General features: G+C 44.9%; 1 protein-coding gene across 1 annotated transcript in view; it reads left to right on the plus strand.

Moving 5' to 3' along the window:
- Nucleotides 1-12,129, plus strand: part of LOXHD1 (lipoxygenase homology PLAT domains 1) — a 152,005-nt gene that overhangs the window by 90,482 nt on the left and 49,394 nt on the right. Inside the window, exons 27-30 of the mRNA XM_063180704.1 lie at nt 2,274-2,390; nt 6,807-6,969; nt 9,730-9,884; nt 10,666-10,875. Coding sequence (XP_063036774.1) covers nt 2,274-2,390; nt 6,807-6,969; nt 9,730-9,884; nt 10,666-10,875 — 645 coding nt within the window. The remainder of the gene's footprint in view (nt 1-2,273; nt 2,391-6,806; nt 6,970-9,729; nt 9,885-10,665; nt 10,876-12,129) is intronic.

A 12,129-nucleotide genomic window follows, 5' to 3' on the forward strand; every position in this document is an offset into this window, starting at 1 on the left:
AAAAAGAAAGTGATTTTTAAAAAGCAGTTTAAAATGCAGCTGCACTGCAGTTTCATAGAATCACAGAATCAATTAGGCTGGAAAAGACTTCTGAGATCATCAGGTCTGGCCTGGTCACCAGAGCAGAGCACTGAGGGCCACATCCCCTCATTCCTTTAATGCCTTCAGGGACAGTGGCTATACCACCCCCCTGGGCAGCCCATTTCAATGTCTAATCATTCTTTCTGTGACAAATTTCTTCCAAATGTCCAAACTAAACCTCCCCACAGCCTAGGACTCTGTCGTCGTCCTGTCCCTGTTCCCTGGAGCACAGCCCGACCCCCCCGGCTGTCCCCTCCTGTCAGGAGCTGTGCAGAGCCACAAGGGCCCCCCTGAGCCTCCTTTGCTCCAGGCTCAGCCCCTTCCCAGCTCCCTCAGCCTCTCCTCATCAGACCTGTGCTCCAGCCCCTTGCCCAGCTCCGTTCCCTGCCCTGGACTGTGGTATTGCACTAAATAGTTATTTAGTTGTTTTCACTGAGTGTTGGGAAAATATGTTATTGGGTCACGTGGATGTATATTCCACGTGTATATTCCCTCACATGGTTGCTCCCTCACCCCCCTGGTCTCTGTACCCCTGGTGGTCTGCCCAAGGGATGGTCCCTCCCCTCGCCCCTCCCCAGCGTTATCCCATCGCTCCAGCCCCTCAGTGTCCTCGTTGGCTTGAGGGATCCGGATCTGGAGGTAGCTCTCAAGGTGCTGCCTCACCAGTGCCAAGTACAGGGACAATTTCCAAGCCTTCATTCCCACTCATGCGGAGAAGCCTGAGATGAAGGATTGCTGCTGTGCAGCCAGGCCTTTCTCATATGGTGGGTAATTTGTGGTGAGCAAGGGTCTCTCAATTTTGGAGCAGAAGTCCAGGGAAAACTTTTAGCCAAAATGCAAATTAGGGCATAACTCCAGAGGAGGCCATGGAAATGCTGCCAGGGCTGGAGCCCCTCTGCTCTGGAGCCAGCCTGGCACAGCTGGGGCTGTTCAGCTGCACCAGAGAAGCTCCAGGGACACCTCAGAGCCCCTGCCAGGGCCTAAAAGGGACTTAATAAAAGAGGGTATGGGGCTTTTTATATAGGCAGATAGAACAAGGGTCAATGGTATTAAACTGACAGAGGGCAGAGTTAGATGGGATATTAGGAAGGAATTCTGCCCTGTGAGGGTGATGGAGCCCTGGCACAGGTTTTGCAGAGAAGCTGTGGTTGCTCCATCCCTGGAAGTGTTCAAGGATAGGGTTTGGAACACCCTGGTCTAATGGAAGGTGTCCCTGCCCATCATAGGAGGGCGGAACTGACTGATCTTTATGATCCCTTTGAACCAAACCTATTCTAGGATTTTACTTTATAATTCTACAATATATCAGCACTAACATTTTCTCCCCTGGGACTTCAAACAGCCTAGAAAAAGATGAAATAAGGTAGAGAAGTGGTGTCTGAAAAGCCGCCAGTTGTTCACACTCTAATATTTCCCTTTTTTAAATTTTTTGGGGGTTCTGCTTGTTTGGTTTTGTCTCGGGTTTGTTGTGTTGCTGAAATGGCTCCGGAGGTATTAAAGAGTCTTTTTTCCCAGCCCCGTGACTGAAGAAGAAGTCAGGATTCCTCAGCTCTGGTTCTCTGGTTCTCAAGGTCGTTTATTTTCTCTTATTTAATACATTCTCTTTCTGACCAGCTGAGGTCTGTCCAGTAGGTTGGGTTGAGACCCAGTGACCACCCTTGGAGTGGTGTTAGCATTTTATACTGAAAACTATGTGTACTTTATTTACAATAATTTTCCAATACCTATAACATATGTTAGACACTCTGTTTCTACTCTAAACCAATCCAGAAGTGTCACCTTCACAGCAGAAGATGAAGGACAAGAAGAAGAAGGAGAAAGACTGGACATGCCCAGATTCCTCCATCTTGCCTCTTGAACCCCTATTCTAAAAACCCCCAAATTATACTTTTTCACCCTGTGATAAATTAACTATCATTCTACTCAAACCCTTGTGGCTTGTAACTCTTTCCACAAAGTTGGTGATTGTTTCCATGGGTTAAAATCGAAGGCGCAGGTGTTTTTGACTCTGTGCCAAGGTCTCTGAGCCCCCTGCCAGGGTCTCGAGCAGTCAGAGGAATGTCCTGGGTTCTGACAGGTTTGGTGCTAGTTAGTTAGTTAGTTAGTTAGTTAGTTAGTCTGTTTGTTTGTTTGTTTGTTTGTTTGTTTGTTTGTTTGTTTGTTTGTTTGTTTGTTTGTTTGTTTCTCTGCAGCTGGAGGACGTTGGTGACATTATTGAAAAGATCCGCATCGGACACAACGGCGGAGGGCTGAACTCGGGGTGGCACTTGGACCGTGTGACGATCCGGAGGCTGCTGCCAAACGGGAAGGTAGGCTCTGAAATCCCTGCACATCCCCAGGAGCCACCATTTTCATCTCCCAGATTGCATCTCCTGTGTACAAAGTGTGATTAACAGTGAAAAACTGCTCCCTGAAGAGAAATGCGCTCTAAACTTGCTGGAGCCTGGGGATCTGGGGACAACAAACGCGTGTTATCATGTTTTGTTCTTCAAATGTTGATGATAAGGCACTGAAATAATTACTTTTTTTGGGGGGCTTCGTGTTTTCATGCATACTTCTGTTTTGAGGGATCACAGGGACGGGAGTGGAAAGTGGGCGTAGTATTTTAAAATAAAAAGTGTTGTTGCCAAACACGGACAAGGAACAATTTTGTCAGTCCCTTAATCCTGGAAGAAAGAAATGCCAGGAGCCAGTACAATTAAGGCAAGCAAAATGCCTCTCAGTGCAAATCTCTGAATCATGTTAAAAAATCAAGTTAGATGATAGGATTTTCTGCTGTTCATGTGAACAAGACTAACACAGTGCAGTCAGATTGGTCACCTTGGTCCTGTCCACATTAGAAAATGTCCCTCAGTCCTGCTTTCAGATGCTGGCTATAGCAACAGGGATGAATCTGGCTCTGGGGAGGTTCAAAAGAAAATCACCTCTTCAGGGCCAGCTCAGAATTGGAGCAGTAGCTGCATTGCAGAAGACCTGGACTCTTTCCCCTTATTCCAAAGGGATGTCAGCTTTTATCTCCCCTCAGGTCTGCCCACTCCTCAGGTGACTCCTAATGCCAAGATCAGTCATGGTGATCCCACTGCTCATCTTGTTTCCTCCTTCAAAATTTACAGGATATGTTTTATTCTCTTTGCTACACAATCAACTCCCAGGTCTTCTTCCTTGAACCCTGCTCACCATAGAATTGTTTCTGGGATTGTTTAGGTTGAAAAAGAACTCCAAGACCATAGAGTCCAACCATTCCCCCAGCACTGCCAAGGCCACCACTGACCCATGTCCCCAAGTGCCACATCCACATGGCTTTTAAATCTACAGGAATGGGGACTTTTCTACTGCCCTGGGCAGCTCTGCCAGGGCTGGGCAACCCTTTCTGGGAATAAATTTTTCCCAATATCCAGAGTAAATCTTCCCTGGTGCACCTTGAGGCTGTTTCCTCTCTTGCTGTCCCTTGTTCCCCATGAGAAGAGCCCAATCGCCACCTGACTCCAACCTCCTGTCAGGGAGTTGTGCAGAGTGAGAAAATCCCTCTCATTCTCCCATTTCCATCCTCCTGGACAAGCTTCTTCACAAGCCTCAGATTGCTCCTCTTTATCACCTTTTTGACAATCTGACATTATCAGATTCTGTGTATTGCCTAACCCTTGCTTAGGTTAATGAACAGGTATACAGTGTTTTCAGAGATGTTGTTGGTCACAAGCTGGAGAAGATAAAGAGAGGGGTGCCCAAATGTGTGGAAACCAAGGGAAAAGAGATTCCTGGGCTTCCTCTTTCTGCACTGGCCTTAAAATGAAAACTTTGGGAAGTGCCTGAGAGCTCTGTCTTGGGTGCTCCTCAGTTTGCCAAGAGAGGGTCCTGGGGCTGCACCCCCTCCTCAGCCACTGCAGCAGCTTTGAAGGGCAGGTGGGGGGGGAACCTGAGGAGGGAGGAAGGGAGAAAAGCCCTGAACAACTTGGGAATGGAGAGATTCACAGTTCTGCTGATCTTTTGATTATGGCATGGGAAAAAAAAAGAAGAAAGCAGCGCGCTGCATGATGCCGCTGATCAGCCGCAGGATATTATGACCTGCCACAGGATAGCAATATGCTGCCAGTGCTTCTAAAAGCTCTGCTACCTGATTAGACTGCTAAGATGTGTCTAGATGTATCTGTAGAGCTGCAAAAGAAAAAATGAGGTCAGCAACTTTTCAGATTAAATTGAAAGCACTTGGGTAGGAAACTAGGATTGTTGCGTGCTGAAAAAAAACGTCTTGGCATGCCAATTATAGTTGATAATTATATTTCATTTGTTACAACTTGGAGAAGGGGAAAAGCACTGACTTTTAGCACAGTATCATACCCTGCTCCTAGCTTAGGTCAGACTCAGACTCTAACAAATTCTGTTCAGGGCTGCAAGAGGACTTTATAGTTGGTAATATAAACCAGGGCACTTTACATTGCTTAAATATTAATACAATCACTAACAGGGAAACCCCAATAAAAACCGTGGCAATGACATGGTGATTATCAATAATGAGATAATTAACTCTTGCAGTAAGTGCACATTATGCCCCACTGTGCTGTCGCTCCAGTCCCTAGATATCTTGTTACCAAATAAACAGTGTTTGCATCAACGGCCCATACAGCCAGCAGTATGAATGTTCAGGAGCTGTTGAAAGCTTCAGTGAGGAATGTGACTGAAGTGGGATCTCTATCAGGAGGAGAGAGTTTCAGCTCTGAAGCATCGTTCTGGAAAGCCCTCTCTTCCCAGCCTGCAGGTGTGGAGATAAGCACTGTTCATCAGCGCGGCGTACAGTCAGATAATACAGGTGAAGTGGTCAGACAGCCAGTGCAGAAACGAGGAGGCAGGAATTATTAGGCACTGCATCCTGCTTGTGTAGCACAAATAATACTTGAAAGTAAAAGATGTGAAATCACCTGAAGTGCTGCCGGTTTCCTTTGACACCATTTTGTATGCCACGCTCCAAACCTCCTCCTGGAGTTAAACATCTCTGTCTGGGGTTAAACCGCAGCGCTGCGGGGAACGGCAGAGGGGAGGAGAAATGGGCTCTCATTAGCAGCAGAGGATTTGGGCTGTGTGCACTCCAAGTGTGATTCTGCTGCAGTCACACGAGCCCTTTGGAGGGGCTCTGCTCCCACAGACCGGCATCTCTGGGTGGTGACACTGTGACCTGCTCACTCCAGGCTGGCTGTGATCAGAGTGTTCATCTGCTCCTGCGTGCACAAGCTGTTCCTCCCCACTGATGGTGTCAGGGAGGGCAGGACCTGCAGTTCCAGGCTGTAGCACACAGTCACAACAATGTTCAGGACTGCTACAGTGAGATCTATTCCCTTCCCTTGCCGTGTATTAATATTTAATATTTAAATAGAGAAAGTAGTGAAGAAAGGGCCCTGTATTGGCTTGGTAAGTAATCACAGCAGGGTAATTAAGGTGGAAATTATTCATGAAGAGTGTCTACAAGAGAGCTGGAGAGGGATTTTGGGCAAGAGATGGAGGGACAGGACAAGGGAAAATGGCTTCAGATTGACAGAGGGCAGGGTATTAGATATTAGAAATAAATTCTTGAATGTGAGGGTGGGGATGCCCAGGTTTCTCAGAGCAGCTGTGGCTGCCCCTGGATCCCTGGCAGTGCCCAAGGCCAGGCTGGACAGGGCTTGGAGCAGCCTGGGACAGTGGAATGTGTCCCTGCCCATGACAGGGGCCTTGGAACCAGATGATCTTTAAGGTCCCCTCCAGCCCAAAAAAACCCCTCTGGGATGCTGTTAACCTCCACTGGTATGCTATATATGAAAGTGATGCCACACAGTATTCTGGAAAGAGCAGAAAGTCCCTGTGAAGGGTAAGAGATAAATTATGAGCTTGTCAGTAAAGAAAAGGACTTTTTTTCTGTATTTATTTACTGTGAGATTAAAACTAACTTCCTTATTTTATTTTATTTTGTTTTTTTTTGTTCAGACTTGTGGCCTCTGTGTCTTGCATGGTGGCTCATGCTCCTCTCTTCATGGAGTCTTAGCCTGGGGTGCCCAGCAGAAAAGCTGCCTGCATCTTGCCATCTTAAGGGAGGCCTTATGGGAGTCTGCTCTTAATGAATAGTCTGGGATTAATTTTGTTTACCAAGTGGAAAACACATGTTCTATTGTTTTTGTCTGTTTGATGATATAAATCATATTTGTTTCCACCAAAGTGAAGTCAAAACAAAAGATCAAAAATTAAATCATTATTTTTCTCCTCTTATTGCATGTATGGGAATTGCCTGGAACCCAGCTTGAGTCACTGAATTACCGGCAAAATCATGAAGTATTGAGCTCAGGGAAAAAAATAAAAGCCCTACTGACTTCAAAGAAAATGCTGCCTGAATAAGGGTTGAAGAGGAATTGCAGAGTCTCAGTAAAGCACAGCTTCAGCAGGAATGGTGCAGTCCTGGTTAGGAATTTACAAGTTTCAATACTGGGAAGGGCAGAGATCTGCTGGATCATGCAGCCACTCTCACACACCCACTGGGAATCCTGTTTTCTGCTGCATGCTCAGTGCTTCTTCTGAGAGCCCTCAGATGTCCTCTCTCTGGAGGAAATGCATTTCTGTGCACTCTTTTAGGTCTGCCTCTACACACTCGTGCACACATACATGAGTTGAAAATCCTTGCCTGTACATCTGAGTGTTTTCAAAGGGACATGCTAACATGTGTTCATGTTGTTTTGAAGAGATTTCCTCTGTCATGTTTACTCCAGGGCTCGGAAACTGTCACATTTCCATGTGAAAGATGGCTTGCAAAGTCTGAAGATGATGGTGAGACTGTCAGGGAACTGGTGCCATCTGATATCTTTACTGAAAAGCTCATGAAGGATGGGACACTCAAGCAAATAGAGGAAGAAGTTGAAGAACCTTTAGAAGGTAATATAATCCTAGGAGTAGGTAGAGATGACTTGTCTGATTTTTTGAAGGAAAACATTTGGATGTGTGGTTCAGTGCCATGCTGGTACCACTGTTCTCTTTCCCTTCCTGTTCTCTGCCTCTCTCACAACTGAGGCACTTCTGTGCAATAATGTCATTCTTTTCCTCTGGGGCTTTGAAGAACCTGTCACAGACACCCTTCCACACCCTAGTTTCCATATCTCCTCTGATGCCTAACAAAAAACTTGTCTTCCAGGCTGTGCTAACCTCTCTTCTTACATTTGCCCAATTTCACCTGTCCTGTGCACTCTGCCTCTTCCTTTCCCATCCTATGCGTCTAATTAATGCTCCTCTTTCCTCCTAAAGTAGTTTTGCCTGCTGCCCTTCAGGTACACATGCATAACCTTTAAAACCTGGGTCACTGCAGCCACCTTCACCTCATTAAAGTGCCTCCCAGGAGGAGAAAAAATTCTTGTTCAGCTCTGAGTTTATCGTACAAAGTGGTGACATTCGGTGTTTGGCTTTACTGGTAGCTGAAGCAAATTAAAAAGAACTGAAATTTCACCCCTAAGTCACCATATGGCCAGCTGCTTGTACCTCTTTTTCCTCTAGAAAAAGGATCTGCTTTTCTCACCCAGAGCTCATTATGTCCTTGAGAGAGGTCATGGACTTCCTCATCCTGAGCAGAGCAAAAGGAATTCAGCTGCCATTTTCATTCTCGGCTCTTGCATCTGGAAACAAGATGATTCAACTGAGAAAATAAGTTCTGTCACTGCTTCTTTTCTTTCAGAGTCTGACTTGCATTTGCTGTAGAACATTGTCAGGGTGGAATTAATGTGGATTGTTTTCCATTGCCAAGGGAAGAGGTGCTTTGCTGGAAGGAAGACTGGTGTCCTTCTTCCTGGTAGCTTATGGGAGATTTCTTTTCCTGCAGTTTCCCTACAAGCTAAGTGGGAAAGACTAAGTTTTCCCATTTAGTAATTGATTTTAAAATTGTCTTTAAAATCAGTTGTCTTTAATTGATTTTAAAGACAATTTTAAAAGCAATTACTGAGTGGTAAAACTGGCAAGGGTGTCCCAGAGTAGTGGTGGATGACCCATTTCTGGAGACATTTGAACTCAGGTTGGAGGAGGCTCTGATAAACCAGGTTTATTCCCTGTGGAGGTTGTCACTACCCATGGCAGGTGGGTTGGACAAGGTGGCCTTTAAAGGTCTCTTCCAACCCAAACAAACTGATGATTCAATGATCCTATGATATCTAGGTGCCTGCATGACATTTTCCTTAACTTGTTAATTTCTGTTGCTTTACCTTGGATCAGTTACCATTTGTTAATTAACCTACGTGACTCACTTTTCCTTCTGAAGGCAAAGCCTTGAAACAAGTTTTACAATCTACGGAATAGAATGTTTGGATTGTTGAAAGTTTCTCCTGGCATGGAGTTAGGGCTGAGTTTGGGAACTTCTGCTTTAGATATGAAATATCTGGGACACTCAATGTCTGTGAGTTCTCATACATCTTGGGCAGTGACATGGTGTAAATGACACTGATGGAAAATCAGCTCGTGGTATTCTGAGGATCATCTTTTTTTAATAATACGCTGTGTTTTAGTCCTCAAGGTCTCTAGAACCAGCAAGCAAAGGCCAAGGAGGGATGCATTGGCTGATTAGACAATATGCATTGCTTCCTTCATTACTAAATTAGCAGCTGCCCCTCAAATATGGAGCTGGAACTCTGTAGGACAAATGTGAGGAGGCAAACCAGAAAATCCAGCACTGCACATTGTCCTGGTGGATGTTCTCTGATCCATTTCTCAGAAAAATCAGTGGAAATCTTTCATGGATGACGAAGCAGAATAGGGTCTGTCTTACTGTGAAAGAAGAAAAAGACAATATAGCAATTTTCTTCAACACTGTTAACGTACACAGAATCCTAACTAAGACTTTGTGCCTCTTGCTCATTTGCATTGCCCTGGGATTTGCAGGGAGGCATTCTCCATGGCTCATATGCCACCAGGGTAATCAGAGACTTGTACAGACCCTCACTGTTTTCCTGGAGAGGATGCTTTCAGTAACTGTTTGTTTTCCCCATATAATTGGGAGAAGAGTACCAAAATAAAAATAGGAGTATTTAACAGGTTTAGTAAAGCACATTACTAAAGGCATGATGAGGTTTTATTGTCTCATCATTGAGCAAGCTAAAGAGAAAGGGTACTTAAACAGCACAGCTCCAGCCCTTCCTTAATTAAATACTCTCTCAGCAAAAGGACCCAGAAACCTGTTCTCTGTCTGTATGGGGAATTTGTAGAGATACATGCCATTAACTCCTGTAGTAATTGCACATCTGAATTCCCAGTCTTTGTTTATGGAAGATGGAGTATTAAGGATTCACAGCTCTGAGTGGCTTGTTCTCAGATCTGTGTCCCTGGAGCCTCTGTCTGAGAAGGTGCTGAGCTCCCTCACCTCTATCGACTTCCCATCCCATAATGGCCATAATGATTCTTTGCATTTTTAACCATGAGCTGTGTGATCAAAGCAACATACAGGCATTGATTAGCTGGAGAAAGGGAAAGTCAGCAAATGTTAGCCCAGGGATTCTCCAGTCTGTGGATTGGAGGCCTCAAAGAAAAACCACATGGGGTTTAATACCTCTACAAGTGATGAGCAGAAAACCTGGGGAACATTTTCTTAGGTAAATTCAGTGTCTAACAAGGATCTTAATATTTCATCTGACCAGAAACCATCTCTGTTTCTTTCTGCAGTTCACACCTACAAGATCAGCGTGTTCACTGGGGATATCTACGGTGCTGGGACAGATGCCAATGTCTTCCTAAATATCTACGGAGACATGGGGGACATGGGGGAGAGAAAACTCAGCAAATCCGAAACAAACTTCAACAAGTTTGAAAGAGGACAGGTACAAATGTGAAGGGTTAATGACACTTTCCGTTTCTCAGTCTTCAATCTGTCAAGTCAATGACTGCCTTTATAGGCTGAGTTTTCCTATGAGGGATGAATTGATTGATTCCATTTACCACATTCATTACCTCTTAAAATGCTTTGTATGGATTGTCAGCTGGGTATTACAGCTGACAGGCACTGCAGCAAACAGGCAGATGTTCCTATGAAGTCATTGATGGACAAATTATGAGCTTGGTCATGGAAACTGCTGGAGCTGTGAGCTGCAGATTCCCACAGTCCCTGTGCCACTAACTTGCATGTACACAGTACATGCTGGAATTCACCACAAAACTTGTTAAATTGATGGGACTTAAACTTCAGCTGTATCTGGGAAAGTAACACCAAAAGTGATGTCCTGTGGCCATCCCATGGGTCACTTGGATAAAACGGTGGCAAGGATTGACTTATCTGGATTGTTCATGCAAATCTAACTGGATTAGAAAGGGAAGTCTACTTAAAAATCTCCCAGGATTTCAATATTCTAACTGGTTGTAGAAGTGGTGTTTCTTGCAGCTCCCCTCCTAGCAGTAGCAGGCTTTAAAGCGTTTCCCTGAAGAACAGTTTTAGCTTACAGATATGCCTCAGTAGGCTTCTGCAAAGCTTTTAGCCAAATGCCATCCGGCAATATGGAATTTAAACATATGTGTTCTGTAGCCTCCCTTTTTTTGCTTTTTTCCTAGTAGATGGTCTGTTGAGAGTTTTGTTAACAGAATCCACTGCTCTTGAACACCCTGCAGGAGGACACGTTCACAATACAGGCTGTTGACCTTGGCATCATATACAAGATCAAGATTCGCCATGACAATAGCATGATCAGCCCTGACTGGTTTCTGGAGAAAGTGGAGATCCTGGATGAAACCACAGAGGAGTCATTCGTTTTCCTGTGCGAGCGCTGGCTCTCTAAAAAGAAAGAGGACAAAAAGATAGAGCGGACACTTTACGAGCAGGTACAGTTATGGCTCACAGCAGATTCCATAAAAAATAAAACTCTCATAAAAATAAAATTCTTGAATATCTGGTGGAAGTCCAAGGCAGCTCATTAGGGACTCAGAGGGCGTTTGGCTTATCCAAAATGAATTTCTGGTTTTCAAATGAGGGCTGAAATTAAGGCCACTCTCAGCCCATTATCACTAGCTCTGTAATTTGCAATTTCAGCAGAAAAATCAAGGAGTGAAAGTAAGAAACCCTTCAGATGAGAGTTCACTACCTTGCTGATACACAGCATTTCCCTGCTGCTGTCCTTGCCATGCCCACAAAGCAGGTGATTAGTGGGTCTCGCTATTCAAAGTCCTCCAGCCAGAGTGGTGGGTCCATTCACTTCATCCTCAGTTGGACTGGGTGGTTTATTTCTTTTCAGATGCCCATTCCACCACTGCCTGACATAAAAGCCAGGTCCCTCTGCTACCACTCAAAGCACCAAATGTTTTTTACTGAAGTGTCCTTTCTACTTGCACGCTCTCCATTGCTTATCAGCCTAGTGCAGCTAATTAGAATTCGAGGTACATGCTCTAATTAAAATTAGCAAACAAGATTAATAGACTTCTCTTACTTCTATACAGTGAGACATAATAAAGCAGCTGATTATAAGTTCATTTTATTTAAGGAGTCCACTTTGCAAAGTGCGCTGTAAGTGACGGTTACCACTAAAGTGATCATCAATGGAATTGTCCTGGACTCATCCTGAAGGCAGCAGAGTGGATGTAAGAGGAGTTACACCATGGATGAGTGTTGCCTTATGCTGCCTCATAAAACTGCAGCACACAACCCTGTCAGTGCTTCTGGACAGCCTTACCCTGTTGCTTATATCAATTCATAATGAGGAAAAACTAATCACTCAATTTTTTTATATTATTTGACGGTGTGCCTCACACTGTCAAATAATTATTTGACATTAGCCTCACATCTATTTTTTTACAAAAGCCTCACATTTGTTAGACAATGACACCAAATGCATTGTCAGTAACTCTTCAAACACAGCCAGTGTTTCACATCACTCAGATTTGCAGTACTCTGCCTCTTGTGATATTTGACCTGTACCTAATGAGCAGCCCTGGGAGAAGGAGCTGGGGGTGCTGTGGGTGAGAGCTGGGCCTGCCCCAGCCTGAACCCCCTGCCCTGGGCTGATCCCCAGCGTGGGCAGCAGGGCAGGGGGATCCTGCCCCTGTGCCCCTGAGCTCAGGTGAGAGCCCACCTGCAGAGCT

Source organism: Melospiza melodia, chromosome Z (genome assembly GCF_035770615.1).
Source record: "Melospiza melodia melodia isolate bMelMel2 chromosome Z, bMelMel2.pri, whole genome shotgun sequence".
NCBI lineage: Eukaryota > Metazoa > Chordata > Aves > Passeriformes > Passerellidae > Melospiza > Melospiza melodia.